Source organism: Chelonoidis abingdonii, chromosome 13 (assembly GCF_003597395.2).
Source record: "Chelonoidis abingdonii isolate Lonesome George chromosome 13, CheloAbing_2.0, whole genome shotgun sequence".
Classification (NCBI taxonomy): Eukaryota; Metazoa; Chordata; order Testudines; family Testudinidae; genus Chelonoidis; species Chelonoidis abingdonii.
Genome location: NC_133781.1, coordinates 32,588,281 through 32,604,324, shown reverse-complemented (window position 1 = coordinate 32,604,324; position 16,044 = coordinate 32,588,281). Strand labels below are relative to the sequence as shown.

General features: G+C 47.7%; 1 protein-coding gene across 2 annotated transcripts; it reads left to right on the top strand.

Moving 5' to 3' along the window:
• Nucleotides 1-2,251: 2,251 nt before the first annotated feature.
• Nucleotides 2,252-15,821, top strand: NOTUM (notum, palmitoleoyl-protein carboxylesterase). 2 transcript variants are annotated; one of them, XM_032764498.2, is made up of 12 exons: nucleotides 2,252-2,372; nucleotides 3,094-3,438; nucleotides 4,686-4,738; nucleotides 5,180-5,275; nucleotides 9,058-9,118; nucleotides 10,680-10,738; nucleotides 11,864-11,966; nucleotides 12,563-12,754; nucleotides 13,435-13,535; nucleotides 13,649-13,796; nucleotides 14,358-14,405; nucleotides 14,519-15,821. In XM_032764498.2, the coding sequence occupies exons 2-12, from the start codon at nucleotides 3,110-3,112 to the stop codon at nucleotides 14,823-14,825; spliced, it is 1,497 nt and encodes a 498-aa protein (XP_032620389.1). In that variant the 5' UTR covers nucleotides 2,252-2,372; nucleotides 3,094-3,109; the 3' UTR covers nucleotides 14,826-15,821. The 2 variants fall into 2 exon arrangements, with proteins under 2 accessions (XP_032620389.1, XP_074928037.1); XM_075071936.1 differs by lacking the exon at nucleotides 2,252-2,372 and having other exon boundaries at nucleotides 2,919-3,438.
• Nucleotides 15,822-16,044: the final 223 nt, after the last annotated feature.

Here is a 16,044-nt window from a genome sequence, read left to right as displayed (position 1 = left end):
ACATACAACAGCTATTCATAACTTTAGCTTAATTACACCTAAATTTCTTCAAATGTACCCTATAAATAAGGTTCAAGTGAAGTTTAACTATGTGGAAGCTTTGATGAGTCTGTGCCATTCTGTTGTCAAGATAATTTGGGACAAATAAAAGTCTATTACAGATGCTACATATCTTAAAGGACACATTTTAAAATTATTTTTAATAAACTAACAGATTTACTTGTAAATTCTCAAGATTTTTTTTCTGCACTCAGAGTGAACACTGGAAGTTCAGAGAGGATACACTGTAGTTTTCATACAGAACAATGAGATTGAATCTCTCAAAATGGAACTCAGCCTTCATGATGGAACCATGACTGGCACCACCATGAAGAAAGTTGCTGATTTGGTTTGGGTGTTTTTAATTTCCTTTTGTATGTATATGTACTGTGTTAGATTTTAACTGTAGTGTCTATATCCTGCATCTTGTGTCACATGAGCAGTCCCACACTCATCTCAGGTCCCCACTCAAGTCACAGCCTTCCTGATTGCCTGGCCATGCAGACTCCCCAGCTGGCACTTCCTAGTTTTGGGGGCTATGCTGACCACTTACACTGACTCTTTTCCACAGATGGGTTTGGTTTGCCCTGAGCTAGCTCCTTTGCTTTTGAGTGAGCTGGGAACTATGTCAAGACTTCAAAGGCAGCAAGAGAGCTCTGACTGATATCACAGCTGGAGTGGGGTGCTGATGCTGTGGGGCAGAGAGGATCTAGTAGGCACCAAAACTCAGAGATAACTCAGTGGTGCTCATAGCCCTACACCTTATGTGCAGTCTCACCATTGGCAGGGGATCAAAGGGGACAAGCGCTGGGCAGGCCCCCAGTTGGAAGCACTGGTGTAGGTTCTGGCCCCACAGCAGCTCCAAAAAGGAGCGGCACTGGCTGCCTCACTGCCCATTCAGGTAAGGCCCTGCAGCCCCCACCCATCAGGGAGGGGCTGCAGGGCCAAACCTGAGTGGTGCTGCATAAGCCAGGCTGCAATGCCATTCACTCAATTTTGGCCCCATGACTCCCATCATGGGGGTGTGGAGCCAAACCTGAGTGGGCAGGGGGTGGCCAGCTCTGCTTCTCCTCGGTGCAGCCATAGGGTCAGTTCCTGCACCAGAGCTACCCCACCCTAGGGCCCTGCCCCAATTCACGTAGCACTCTGCTTGCAGGACTTGCTCAGAGAGTGCATCAAGACCTACTTACAAGTATGGGGAGCTGCAGTTAGTACTCACACAGGGGAGCCAGCTGGGAGAGGGGCAGTGAGGAGCCCTGGGGGGAAGGGGTAGACATGAGGAGGTTCAGTTTTGTGTACCATGTGAAAAAATTCTGGGAGTGCTGTTGGGATAACTTCCAGTGAAATAGACAAAGGAGCCACCCTCTCCAATAATTAAAGATGTACTGACCATCCCTGGAGGGGAGATTCCATCTCTCAGAGATAAGCCTGGGTAGCTTTTCCATGCAACGAGTGTTTTCCTTTGAAATTCCAAAAGCATTAAAGTACCTCCTCTCCACACCTAAACCCTGGGGAATATAACATGCCCTTAGTGAGAGCACTGGAGGGGCAGAATCGGAGCTAACCAAAGGTAGTTCTTTTCTCCTTTGAAAACTAGGAATACCTGTCCTGGGTCCCATCTCAACCTTCACCAAGCTCATTCATTTCTCCTTCTCCACCTAATAGCGCAGCCTCCATCTCATATGAGAGAGACTCCAGGCATAGGGCCTTAAGGGCTCCCACTCCATTAGCACTCTGGATTGCTCAACTCTAGCACCAGAGACAGAACTGGGTCTGGGCTTGGCCTCAGCTAGCTCCAGAGCCTGGTGAGTTCTGCGGCTCCAGCTCCGGACCCTACCCTAGAGCCTTGGCAGGGCACATGAGGCGGGGAGGCCGGGTGTTCCTGGGTCACAGGTGGGGATGGGATTTAATTCTGCCCTGCTGTTGCCCAGGCAGGTGCTGGCGGGAAGAGAGGAGCAATGGGAGCGGCCGCCTTCACCCCCTGCAGTCCTAAACATTGAGGCCTTTGTTTCAAACTTAAATCAAACAGCCGAACCGGAGACTCCTTCGGTTCCCGAACGGGGACCGGGCTGCCACACTCATTCGAGCAAGCCCTGCCAGCGTGCAAGAGTGGGAGGAGCAGTTCAGAGCCGCGCAGGGCCGGAGAGCCCCTTAAGAGGGGACGGAACCGAGGCCCGCGGCAGGACGGGGGACAGGGAAGCGCCCTGGCAGGGGGAAGGAGCCATTTGAGAAGCAGCCAGTGGAAATGTCTCAGGCCGTGAGTCTGCTCGCGGGGCTGGGGGCTGGGGCGGGAGCGCGCAGCCCCACACAGCGAGCCCAGCCGGGGACTGGAGGTGAGTCGCGGGCTGGGCACGTCTCCCAGAGCAAACAAGCCCGCCGGGCCAGAGCGCCGGGCGGCTGAAGCAGAGCACTTCAAAGGCCTATCCGGCTCAGCCCGCCCTGGAGTCCAGAACCCCTTGGCTGGGGGATCCGCCGCTGCCCCCCGCTGCGCATCGCAGCGCCCGGACAGGATAGGACGGGGGAGGCGGGGCAGGAGCCGGCAGAGCAAAGGCCGGAATCTCCTGGCAAGGAAACAGTAAAGCCCCCCCACCCTCCGCCTGGATCCCAAGGGGCGGAGGGGAGGGCAGGGCGGGGGCTGGCCGGCTGCTGCCCCACGCGGCGCCCGGGCTGGCGGCGCCCCGCGGGCTCCCCGTGCCCCGCTGTCATGCGTCTGCCCTGGGACGAGGCGAGTCCGTGCGCCAAGAAAAGCCGAGCGCCCCCGAGCCCCGCCGCAGAGCCCGGGCACCGCTAACTACGCCCAGGCGCTGCCCTCGCCGCTCATTGGAGCGGGACTGAGCGGAGCGACCAGACCCTGCGCTGCCCTGGGAATAGCAGGAGCAGGCCCGGGCCAGAGACCCCAACTCCGGCCAGCCCGGGGGAGACGGAGCTCGCGAAGCGCTGCCCGCCCCCGGGACTAGCTCCTCCTGGACCCGGAGCCCCCGCCAGTCTGCAGCCTAGCGGAGCAGGGGGCAGAGCTCGTCCGAGCGCCCAACTCCTCAGCTCCTTCTCCCGCAGGTGGCTCCGGGTCGCGATGGGCAGAGGAACCGTGCAAGTGCTGCTGCTCCTGGGACTGCTGCACTGGGGCCCCGGTGGCGAGGGCAGAAAGAACTGGAGGCGGCGAGGGCAGCAGCCGGGAGCTGCGGCTGCAGCCCGGGAGCGAAGCGAAGCGACCGGGCAGCCCGTGGAGAGCTTCCCGCTGGACTTCACCGCCGTGGAAGGCAACATGGATAGTTTCATGGCTCAGATCAAGAGCCTGGCGCAGTCACTGTATCCTTGCTCGGCCCAGAACCTGCACCACGAGCTGCGCCTCCATCTCCTGCTCAACAGTTCGGTCACCTGCAACGACGGCAGCCCGGCCGGGTGAGTGCGGGGCTGGGATCCTTTCCAGCACACAACCAACTCGAGCCTCCCCTGACCCTGACGTGAGCCTGGTCCTGATCAGCCCCCAGCGCACCCGTCCCGATACAGCCCCGGCCAGCGTCAGGTCAGAGTCCTGGCCCCTCTGCTCTCCCGCACTATAGAGGCCCTTTCACCTCCCCACCATTGGCTTCACGATTCCGCCCGCATTATCCCGCGCCCCAAAGTTGCTGTGCGGGCTGGAAGGGATGCTGGAGAACCATCACCAAAGTTTTCGGGGAATGACCCACCCCATACGCCTCTGCTTCTCCAACTCCCCCTTTCATTTACTCCATCTCTTCCATGCTCCTCTCCCATCCTGCTTCATTCACTTTACTAACTACTTCATTCACATCCCTCTCTGTGCTTGCTTCCCAACCCTGAGGGGTGGGGAAGGGAGGGTCAATGTCCTTCACTGTAACTTATCAGTAGTTTTCCAAAGTCCATTAGAATCCGAAGCATTTAGAGGGCACATCCAAAGGCAGCCAAAGAAGTTCACAGTCACAGGGGTGGACAGGATGACATGGGGACAGAGTCCCTAAGAAAGAAATCTGCCTGCGGCTATTTTACTTGATCCTGACTCCTCCCGTATTATCACTCACCCTCATCCTCACCCCTCTTTTATTTTTACCCTCACCAGCATGAGGTAGTTAATTCAGGGAGCCAGCACTCTCCTCTGTTCTTCATCTGAGTGTGTATAAGTGGGGATAACAATGCTTACCCACCTTGTAAAGTGCCTTGAGATCCTGTAATGGAAGAAGCCAGAGAAGTGCCTATGATGATGATTGCTGGCCCTCTCTTAGTCCTGCTTTATGTATATTTAAACAAAGTATGAACATTTTTGTCTAGCACTCAATCTCTGCTTCCACCTCCTGGTCATTACTAAAAACACAGCAAGCAACAGGTGGAATAACTCTTTCCTGCCTGGAAATTCTTAAGAATTCTAGGAATTTGTTTAATGCATTTATTTTGGAGAGAGATAAAAGCCAATCTGCCTGGCTCAGGATCTCTGGGAAGGCCCTTTGATCAGATGGTTTGGAGCTCTTCTGACAGCCTTCCTGTTTTTTCTCTTGTTCTTTAACCAAATATTTTATATAACCCTCTTGATATTATAATAAGTTTGTGATTCAAAGAGCTTGTGGTTAAGCTAGTCAGTCTGCCTAAAGAATTTAATGCTGCTTTCTGCTTGTGTGTGTGTGTTTTTTTTTAAGCTACTACCTCAAAGAATCGAAAGGCAGTAGAAGGTGGCTGCTGTTCCTGGAAGGTGAGCCTGGATTATTTTTTATTTAAGCACAGGTCAAGCTTTTTAGCCTCTTTTGTAAATAAAGAGGTGGGGGTAGAGGGAGAGCTACCCAACTGCTTTCTTCAAAGGCTGTGCAAAATCTGTGTGCTGGCTGCCTTTTGCATAACCAGTGTCTCCATCCTTCCACCCGACACACTCACTTTGTCATACACCTCTGCTGCCTGACAATTTAGTGGATTTCTTGGCATCCTAACTACCCACCTGACCCTAATTAAAGCTTCTTAATCCAGCTACTTCTTTCTGCCATTTCTTTTACCCACTGCTTGCACCATTCATCTCAGCCTGGGAATCCCATGTTCTAGTGTACACGTTCATCTCTCTCTCTCTGTGACACTTTGCCACTCCTTCCCTGAACAAAATGACAGCAAGGAACTGACTTGATTTTTTTTTTTCATGACCCAGGGGGATGGTATTGCTTTAATAGAGAAAATTGTGATACTCGCTATGATACAATGAGGAGGCTGATGAGCTCCAAGGAGTGGCCCATTACCAAAACTGGTAAGTCTTTCTGTGCAGGGGGTGGAAACACCATTACACATTACATCTACCCTCTATAACAAAAGGAAAAAAAAATAGGCGGGGGAAATACACAGATTTTGTAGTGTAGCAGAATTCCTCACAATATACACTGTCATTTCTCCGTGTTTGCTCCTGTTCAGATATTAATATAATGTAAGTCACACGCATTTGCCTGTACATGCATACACAGAACCATTAATTAGTATGCACATGCACATGCCCTCGCAAAAACATGAAAACATACATACACATGTATGCATGTACACTTGCAGGGATGTCATCCTTCTTTGAACTCCTTCTAATTCTGCAATATAATTTTACAGATGAGATGACCAGTATTGCACGCATCTAAGATGAAGGAGTATCATTGATTTATATATTGCAACATGGGAGACAAGAGTCTTTTAAAGTGTAGTCCAAGGTCTACACTGGGTGGGTAGGTTGAGGGGTACACATCACCCTCCTCTTCCAGCCCTGTGTAAATCAATCAAATATATAATATTCTACGGGGGGGTCCCTCCCTCTGAGGTCCCAGAGGGAGCTGTGGAAGGGGGACCACCATGGTAACATGGCTCTAATGTGCCAAGGAGCTAGAGTCAGTGGAGACAGACAGTGCCACCATGTGGATGGCCCTGACTTCCTGCAGATCCTCAGGCACCAGTGAAAAACACTATCCTGACTCCTCATCACCAATGGGATGAGGTGGGAGGGATCTCTGCAAGATGCTCACACAGATTTTCTCCCCCTGAGACCCTTACCCTCATGCTGAAAGATCTGAGCTTTAGTCAGCAATTCTGCCCGTAATGGATGACCCACTCAAAGCCAGCAGCAGAATCTGTTTTGAAAATTGACATTTAATGTTACATACTCTTATTTAGTGCATCTAGGCTCAATTTTTCTCTGTGCCCAAACTCCTCTCAGTGCACAATAGTGGCTGCTCCATAACTGGCTCCTTGATTCTGCTCCAGTGTTAGAGCAGCTGATGGCCCACTTTAACCTATGGCACTGGCATAAGAGAAAGATAGGTATCCTCCATCTCCTAACATGTTGCCCAAAACTAGTGCAGGCCCTGCCTCAGCTGGCTTTATGCAAACTGGAATTTCCCTCCACAAGGGGAATTTTCTGTTAGCCACTTTCAGCCAGAATCTATCTACTTTGTGCTTTCGGGTAGTGGAAAGTAGATCATACCAGAAGATACGGGTTCTTGTGCTTAGCTTCCTGTAGTACTGGAAGCAGTTACAGCAGTTTATATTTAAATGTTTTCCTATTTTTATTGTTTGGTGACTTCCCTGTATCTTATTTTTATTTTCATTCCACCCCCTTTGTATAATGGCGTGAATGATGCTTGATGCTCAGAGCTTCAGATAAATGCCTAGAAATACAGATTACCAGCCTTCCTTCCTCTCTTTCCTCTTCTGGCTGCTGAGCTTCATACCCCACTGCTCCCTGATTGTGGGCCAAATTTAATGCTGCACCTTTCGGGAGGCACAGCGTAGAAGGCGCAGCACAGGAGGTGGGGGGGCAAAGGTGAGCTATATACATCACATATTCACTTCCCTAATTCTGAGCTTCGCTAACAGGTGGCTTAACTCTCAGCGTAAGTTACAGTAGTCCTAGGGGGTGCTTCAATTTATGGTGGCTTTGTATAGCTGACACAGCTGAAAATGGAAAGAACTGGACTACTTTGCACTTGGGCCACTCCCCATCCAGCCCTCAATACACCAACCACGTTTCTCTCCCTGGCATGGCTCTACTTTTGGGGACAGCACAGGAGAATGATGAATGGCTGCCCACATCAGCTCTACACTGCTTCTGTGTTGGAGGAATTCCCATCAGGGCCATTGAGGTTCCATTACGTCACTAGAATGGTATAAATGGGGCATAGTGGAGGCCAGAATCTGACTCTGTGTCTCCTACTTCTTTGGCCAGCCTCACTGGAACCTTTGGACTTCAGTATTTCATCTGTTGTTCTTAAAGGGGTAATCATCGTAACAGGCTCTTATATAATTCTTGTATAATAGTCTTGGCGTGTCAAACTTCCAGAAGAAATTCATTCACTGTAGTTTGGGAGAGAGGCCTTCACAGACGGACTCACACACACCAGTGAATGTATTTGCAAAGACACACACATGCTATTATGTAATTCACTTGGATCAGTTTATCTACCTCAGATAGGCCTGGTCCTATGACTTGGAGGCCCCAAACTGCTGCAGATGGGAAACCAGATTGTGAGTTTCTGAGCTTCACCTGCCCTCCCATAGGGCCTTGTGAAAGCCCTACCTTCCTTCCCATTTAGAACGACCAGACAGCAAGTGTGAAAAATTGGGACAGGGGTGGGGGTAATAGGAGTCAATATAAGAGAGAGACCCAAAAATCAGGACTGACCCTTTAAAATCAGGACATCTGGTCACCCTTTTCCCATTCATAACTACGTAAGATTCCTTTGGCATGTACAGTAGAACATCAGAGTTATGAACATCTTGGGAATGGTGGGTATTCATAAAATGTTCGTAATTCTGAACAAAATGTTATGGTTGTTCTTTCAAAAGTTTACACCTGAACATTGACTTAATACAGCTTTGAAATTTTACTATACAGAAGACAAATGTTGCTTTCCCCTTATTTTTTTGGTAGTTTGTGTTTAACACTGCACTGTATTTGCTATAAAATTTTGTCTCTGCTGCTGCCTCATTGCATACTTCCGGTTCCAAATGAGGTGTGTGGTTGACTCAGGGCCATCATTACCCATACGCAAAGTATGCAGCTGCACAGGGCACCAGGATATTTGGTGCCCCAAATTTCCTGGTGCCCTGTGCAGCTGTGTGCTGCTCCAGCCCCTGCTCCGGCTCTTCCCCAGGGCCCCCACCCTGCTCTGCTCTGCCCCCCTTTTCCCACCCCAGCCCCGCCTCTTCCTGCCCCTGGTCCACTCCAGCCCTGCCCACTCCCAAGCTCTGCAGCATGGCTGGGCCTTCACTCACCAGCAGCAGGAAGCGCAGCCCCAGCCGCGCTGCCGGTGAGTGCTGGGGGGTGGTTCCCCCCGTCCCCTAAGTCAGCCTTGCCCCCCTCCGCAGAGGCCTGGGGAAAACCCCCCCATTTCCCTCCCACAGAGGCCTGGGGCCCCACACACATCCCCATGGGGGGGCTGCATAGGGCCCCAGAATAGCTAGGGATGGCCCTGGGTTGACTAGTCAGTTTGTAACTCTGGTGTTCACAACTCTGAGGTTCTACTGTACTATAATTGCCTTTATGAAGATTAGGGAAGCATTTAATAAATTTTTATTTTCTTTTAGTACTGCTTAGAAGGTGCAGGTAACACCATGGATCCCCACATGTCTGTAAACCACACAGTTACTGAGTCAGCACAGGATTATGGGATCTCTACCTTTCCTTGCACTGTTTATGCCAAGGGCTGATTGTACATGTAGGTTCTTTCTCTTATTCACACAAATCCTATAATTGCTAGTATTGGAATTTACCTTACAGAATTTAGGAAGAATGTATTTTTATGTAGGTATCACAGCGCCTCTTCAGTGTGAAAGGTAATAAGTGCTGGGGTTCACCTCTGATGTGAATCAAGGGCTGAAAATCATATCCATCAAGATGTAGGCACAGACACATTTCTGTTTGTCCCTCCCACTTCACCAATGGCTATTACAGTGTAAGTTTCCCTTCTGTACGGCCAGAGCCCCCACACCAGCCTCATTCTTATTGCTTTAAAATCTGAGAACAGCCTTTGTATATTTCTTTTCATCCACCTGCAGGAACTGGGATCCTGTCATCACAACCAGAAGAAAATCCGCACTGGTGGAACGCAAACATGGTGTAAGGAGGGGCACCAAGGGGAACAAGTTTATATTCCAAAAATTATGTACAAAGAGGCACCATGAGAGGAAAAGGGAACATGGTGTAAGAATGGGGAGTGGACCATGCAAACATGATCTATTGCTTTCTAGGACAGCAAGAACAGGGAGTGCTACAGTGTCAGATAACACAATTAATCCTTGGTAAAAGGGAAAACCCTACATTGTTCTCTCTGTCTACCACTTCAGCCTTCCCAGGAGCGGTGTTGACAATGTCCAGAGTGACCTGTGTCCAGTTCAGCTGAAGGCATGGGTTGGTCTAATGATGAACCTCAAGAAAAACTGGGGAGATCCCAGAGGATATCCTCCAAAGGAATAAATTGGGGAAATACCATATCAGGCCATGTGGCTGGTGACGTGCCTGACAGTTCTCAGTGAGCTTCGGATGCCTACTTCTGTTCAGAGGGGAGACCTAGGAGGGGGAGGTTGGCTTGCTTGTGCTTCTACATAGACCTTCTGGACTGCAGTGCTGCAAGAAGGGAAGAGAAGCGGATATAGGTGATAATTTCTATTGCAGCAGCTGGGGACAAAAAGCTAAGAGATGGAAAGATAGTTCCATTTCTGCAGAGACATTTAATAACAATACTTAGCAATTACATAGGGTAGGTGAGTTTTCCCCATTTTATATAGAGGGAAACTAAAGCACAAAGAAAGGTAGTGACTTGCCCAATGCTGCCCAAGTCAATGGAAAAGCCAGGATTAGAATTTAGATTTGTGCTCTAGAGCACGATGCCCATAATTAGGGCTCCGTGTTTGTCATGGAGGTCATGGAAGTCACTGATTCCATGACTTCCTGCAACCTCCCTGACTTCAGCATTGACCAGTGTGGATGATCCCAGGGCTGCTCAGGAGGCCCTGGGGACAGCCACAGTGGCCGCTGATTGAGCGGCTCTGCAGCCAGCTGCTCGGGCGACCCTGGAGCCACCCATTGCTGGAGCGGCCCCGGCCCTGAAGCCAGCCGCACTGTCCATTGCTCTGGGACCGTCTGAGCAGGACCAATGCAGCTGGCCCTGGGACCATCTGAGCAGCTCCTGGAAGTGGTCCTGGGACTCCCTCCCCCTGCTGTGACCAGAGCAGTTGCTGGCCCCCTAGGGCTCCCGCTCTGGCAGCGGCCAGAGCAGCCACTGACTGGCCCCTCGGGGTTCCCCCTCAGCAGCACCCCTGTAAGATTCAATCAGGTATTTATGGTATAAGTCATTGACAGGTCATGGGCAGTAATTTTTTGTTTCTTGCCCGTGTCCTGTCTGTGACTTTTACTAAGAATACCCATGATTAAATCGTAGCCTTACCTAATTAGATCAATAAAAAGGCTAACATCCAGAAGGAAAAAAAAAAGCAACAGTAACTGACTGCCACGAGAGGTAATCCTTTGAGTATTCAAGGGGGTGGTATAAGCATCTCACTGAACAAAAAAACAGTCTCTTCCCTTCTCTGCAGGATTTCCTTCCAGCTCGTTGACCCTAGCCTCACCCCTCTGTATATAAAGCGAAAATGAGTGCTCACGAACTTCTCATCTCTTGCAGTTTCATCCCCTATTGCTCAAGTGATGTTTGGAGTGGTGCCTCTTCCAAATCTGAAAAAAGTGAGTGCTGCCGATGGGCTGGCTGCCAGACAATTATCACACATAAGAGGATATGGCCTGATTTCTCTGAAATTATGTGAATGAGAGACAAGCCTTTCCTGCTGAGGAGCAGGAAAGAATAACAAGTAATCTCCAGATAAAACATCCCTCTTCCCTCATCACATCCTGCCGAGGCATGGTTCAGAGTCCCTGCATGCAGGGATGTCACAGATGCACATCTAGTCCCTGCAGGCTGCACCTGGAGTTCCTGAAGCAGCCTTTCCTCTTAGATAACCGTCTCCTACCCTGCATACACTGCAAATTAAATGGAATGGTTGGGGCACTATGGCTTGTAATGTCTTCTCATATTGCTGACCTGAGTGATAAGTGTAATTAATTCAGTCACATTCTTGTCCCAAATGGATGTTCAGCCCACACATTGTTGGGCAGGAGCTGCTTGCAATTTGGTCTGCAAGACAAAAATTTGTGCATTATAATATGATGCTGTTGCCTGGTGATATTTGTTTTGGATCAACACAATATCACTGTGACAACAGTGCAAAATTGTGATGTCTCCTTGGCACACACAGATGGACATTTCCTTATGCAGATAAAATTAAAGATCTTTAACATCCTGCAGATGAATCATGCCACCTCAGGATATGATGAGTCTTAAAAGATAACCAGGATTAGCACTTGGATGTGAGACCGCTACAGAAAACTCAAGGGGGCTTATTCTCTCACTTACACTGGATGAAACTCCACTGACTTTAATCAAGTTATTCCTGATACAGTCTGGTGTAACTAAGAAGCATAGCCCGAAGGTGCTGCATGAAGTAGTACGAGTAATTCAGCAGGACATATGCTTCCCTCTGGATCAAGCCAGTGAAGGCCTGTGCTAGGAAAGACCCTCAGTACCTACCTGCCTTGCTCTTACTTTCATGTGGACTAACATTCTTCAAGGCTACAATTTGTAAATTTCAGTGTATAAAGGCTTCAAATGGTAGAATTTGTTCACGGCAAACAGTTTCTCTGCCTTCAGGGTCCTGAGCAACTGTGGGATGGGGATGTGTGAGGGAAGCCTATTCAATAAAGTTTTAGCCTATACATCACAGTCCTATTGATGATTAACTCTTTCTTTTGCAGATGAATATGCCTTCATGGGAGCCCTCATAATACAAGAGGTAGTAAAGGAGCTGGTGGGAAAAGGCCTTAGTAATGCAAAGGTACTACTCCTGGCAGGAAGCAGGTAAGTATCTGCATAAGATTGTCCTACAATGAAGAGAGAAATAACAGGAAAGAGCAACTGCAATGGAGCACTGTCTTTAGATTAGTCATGGGAGATTAGTTCCCAGACACTGCCTGCAGGTGGTGCTAGGAAGAGTGAAGCTGAAGCACTGGTAGCGGAAAGCTCACACAAATACTCTTCTGAGCCTCTTCCTGTAGGAGCTGCAATAGGGAATGATGTAGAAATACTGGCTATAGGAGAATCTCAGCTTTTGATTCAGAGGAATTTATTTATGGGGAAAGAATATTAGACAATAGAAACATGGAAAATTTTGTCTCCAAATTTCAGAGTCTTTCTATTTTCAGCTGCCAGAGCTCTTGGTAATAACAGGAAAGAGCTGTGCCAGAAAGAAGCAAATAAAATGGATGGCCTTTGGTTCCTGAACTAGTTAGCATTGCTTTTATTTCTGAGAATTTATGAAGTGAGGAAATAACTTGCTGACTAGATTATGTCCTTACAGACTAGTCAAATTGCTCAATGCATCAAAACGGTGAAAGCAGTATGTATTGTAGCTGTCTTGCAGGTCTGTGACTGAATTACTGATCTTGTCATTGCAGTGCTGGGGGAACTGGGGTGCTTCTGAATGTGGATCGAGTAGCAGAGCAGCTGGAGGAGATGGGTTATCAAGGGATTCAGGTTCGAGGGCTGGCAGACTCTGGCTGGTTCCTGGATAATAAACAGTACCGCAGAACTGACTGTATTGATACTATAACCTGTGCCCCAACAGAAGCTATTAGGAGAGGAATCAGGTACAATAAAATATTCTAAACTACCCTTACCCAAGAGCTAAGGATGAGGAGAAATCCTGAGGCAGGGCTCTGACACTCTTCCTGTCTTCCTTGCGTCCTTTTTGTATTTATAAGATACCTATCACGTGCCTCACACTTTGTTGATGAACTTATACTTCTAAAGAAAAGAACTACAATTTCAAAGGCATATTCATGAGACTGTGACATTGCAGACACTGTAGATTGATGTGACCAGACAGACACAGGGAAGAATGTTGCTGTTAATAAACTGAAATTGCCGTCTTTCTAATCCTTCCATCTCTGAGTGATTGTTATCTAGGGGAAGGTTCCATACCCTAGGATCATAAAAGCAAGTGACAGGAAAACTCTATCAGAGCAGCCAGTCCACCTCCAGAACAGAGAGTATCATTGGCTAATGAAATCCCAGCTCTCCTCCTTGTCATAAGTCATGTTTGATTAAATAATACTGTTCACACCTGCTTGCCTTCCAGCTGAATCAAGAAAGGTTAGCTCTGTTCTTCTGTGCAGGGTTTTTTGTGCTCACTGCTTCATTCATGCACAGAGGACTCTCCAACTGCAACCAGCAAATGCCCCAGTGTTCTAGTGAATAGGAGATATTCCAAGCGGAATGAGACTGCATGGCATCATGGCACTAACCCCACCATTGCTATGTCTTTCAGATATTGGAATGGGATTGTTCCTGAACGCTGCAAACTGCAGTTTAAAGAAGGGGAGGAATGGAATTGCTTTTTTGGCTATAAAATTTATCCCACTCTTCGATGTAAGTGCAAAAAGAAAGGCCTACCTGCCTGAGAGTCTGAAATTGGTCCTAGGCAATTCCTTCATTTACTGCTGCTAACCTGATGAAGACTCTCCAATTCTTTTTCCCTCTAGGTCCAGTCTTTGTGGTGCAGTGGCTCTTCGATGAGGCCCAGCTCACTGTAGATAATGTGCACCTAACTGGACAGCCTGTCCAGGAGGGGCAGTGGCTCTACATCCAGAATCTGGGCCGGGAGCTAAGAAACACTCTGAAGGATGTGACGTGAGTATTGCAGCAGGAAAAGCTGGGGTGTTTTTTCCCTAAGAAAAGTCGTGCATAAGCTGGTTTGTGGGAGGGTCACAGTGGCTGTCTTGATACCAATGTGATTTATTTGGTATGTGTACCTAATCTGCATCAGGAAACATACTCTTAACATATCTGAAAAAAAAAAATGAGGCAGGAACAGAGTTTTTTGGAATGTTTTAAGAGACACTGATCATAAAACACCCCAGCAACAGATGAAAGGATGACATGAAACCTCTCGTATGTCTTAGATGCTTCATGCTAAATCAGCTCTTCACGGGAGTCACTGTAGCGCCTATGAGCCCCTATAAATGCACCCAACCAATACGCTATGGAAATGTGCCATTTTCTGAAAATTCCACCCTCTTCTAGTCTATTCAGATTCTTATAGCATGTCCAGCACTGTGGTATTCAAGCATCATGCCAGGGACAGCAGAACTTCTGGCCAATTCCAGGATGGGAGGGAGCGGGGAATTATCTGTCAGACAAGTCACCTTTTTGGCTTCTCACCATACCTGATCTGTGTTTCCTTCCTTTCAGTGCTAGCTTTGCTCCAGCCTGTTTGTCCCATGAGATCATTACGCGCAAGTAAGTGTCTCTCTTCAAAGTCTATGAAATGTCATGAGTTAGCAAGAAAGGGAATATGGTAATACTGATACCCTAACCCCGCTGATACAATCTGTATGGTTTGATTTTTGCAGTCACTGGACAGACATCCAGGTGAAAGGGACTTCATTACCCCGTGCCCTGCATTGCTGGGACCGCAGCCTGCATGACAGCAACAAAAATGGGAAAGCCCCTTTGAAGGGTTGCCCAATCCATCTGATTGACAGCTGTCCCTGGCCCCACTGTAACCCCTCATGTCCTACCATCCGGGACCAGTTCACGGGGCAGGAGATGAATGTGATCCAGTTCCTCATGCATATGGGTTTTGATGTTCAGAAGATGGCACAGCAACAGGGCCTGGAGCCCAGTAAACTTCTGGGGATGCTGAGTAGTGGTAGCTAGAAAGAATTCTCCATGAAAGGGGAGAATGATCAGATAAGGAGGAGGAGCCTCTAAGCTTCTCTCCCAAACTCTTTAACCTTCTCCATTCTCATGCAGCTATGCACACTTACACACATGCACACTCACAAGTACACGTGCACACTTAGTGTGTGTCAAGAAAAAAAAGAACAGATTCTTGCTTACACCATTTGACTGAAACTCATTACCTTTAAACTTCAGGGCCCAATCCTGGCTGTTCAGAATCTCTTTCTGTGTTACACAAGGTGGCCTGAAGCAGGAAACAGCAACGTCATAAACACCAGCATTGAGAACCTTTCCCAAGAGCTAAAAGGACTCTTACCCTTGCTGAGAATGTTTCACATCATAGATTTACAACATATGGTGAAAAAAGCACTGGATTTTTTTGTCCAATTAGAAGTGAAGGATTACATGACTTCCTAGAGGTCAACATCTCATGATGTATCATAATGTACAAACCAAGGACATGTGCTAGGAATGGACACTCTTATACTCAATTTACTTTTGTATTATTTTATAAAATGACTTTTTTATTACTTATTTTTTAAAAAATTAAGCAAGAAATATAAAATTAATGATATTGTTTTGTAACATATTTCTTTTTAAATAATGAAAAAACCTCCTGCTACTATGGCAATGTGGACATATTTATTTTAATATGTAAATGCTATTTATAAGGGCTGCCCAGAGAACTGCTCATATGTCTTTGTAAAGTTGTAAATACTGCTCTTGGGGATGGGGTTTTCTTCTGATGACATGTGTGTGGGAAAGGGCAGTATTGGCATTATTATTATTAATTAGATTCCAATGTTCCCTTTGTAGTATGTTTGTTGTTATTTCTGGAATGGAAAGGATGTAATGCACAGTCTAGTTACAGAACTTGGTAGTCAGAATCCACCATCCTGTGGCAGTGATTAATACAGGATCACAATTCCAGACTATGTGCAGACCTGAAACTCAAGTAAATAGTTTCAAATATTAAGTGTTTAAAAATCTTTGCATTCATAGATTCTAAGGCCAGAAAGGAGCACTTTGATCATCTAGTCTGACCTCCTGTAGAACATAGGCCTCCACAAAATCATTCCTAGAGCAGATCTTTTAGAAAAACATTCAATCTTGATTTAAAAATTGTCAGTGATAGAGAATCCACCTTGATGCTGGGTAAGTTGTCCTAAGGGTTAACTACTCTCACTGTTAAAAT

Coding starts and splice junctions, on each gene's coding strand:
- NOTUM (XM_032764498.2), top strand. CDS start 3,110: ATGGGCAGAGGAACCGTGCAAGTGCTGCTGCTCCTGGGACTGCTGCAC. Junction 4,739..5,179: donor GTGGCTGCTGTTCCTGGAAG/GTGAGCCTGGAT, acceptor TTCATGACCCAG/GGGGATGGTATTGCTTTAAT. Junction 5,276..9,057: donor GTGGCCCATTACCAAAACTG/GTAAGTCTTTCT, acceptor ATCCACCTGCAG/GAACTGGGATCCTGTCATCA.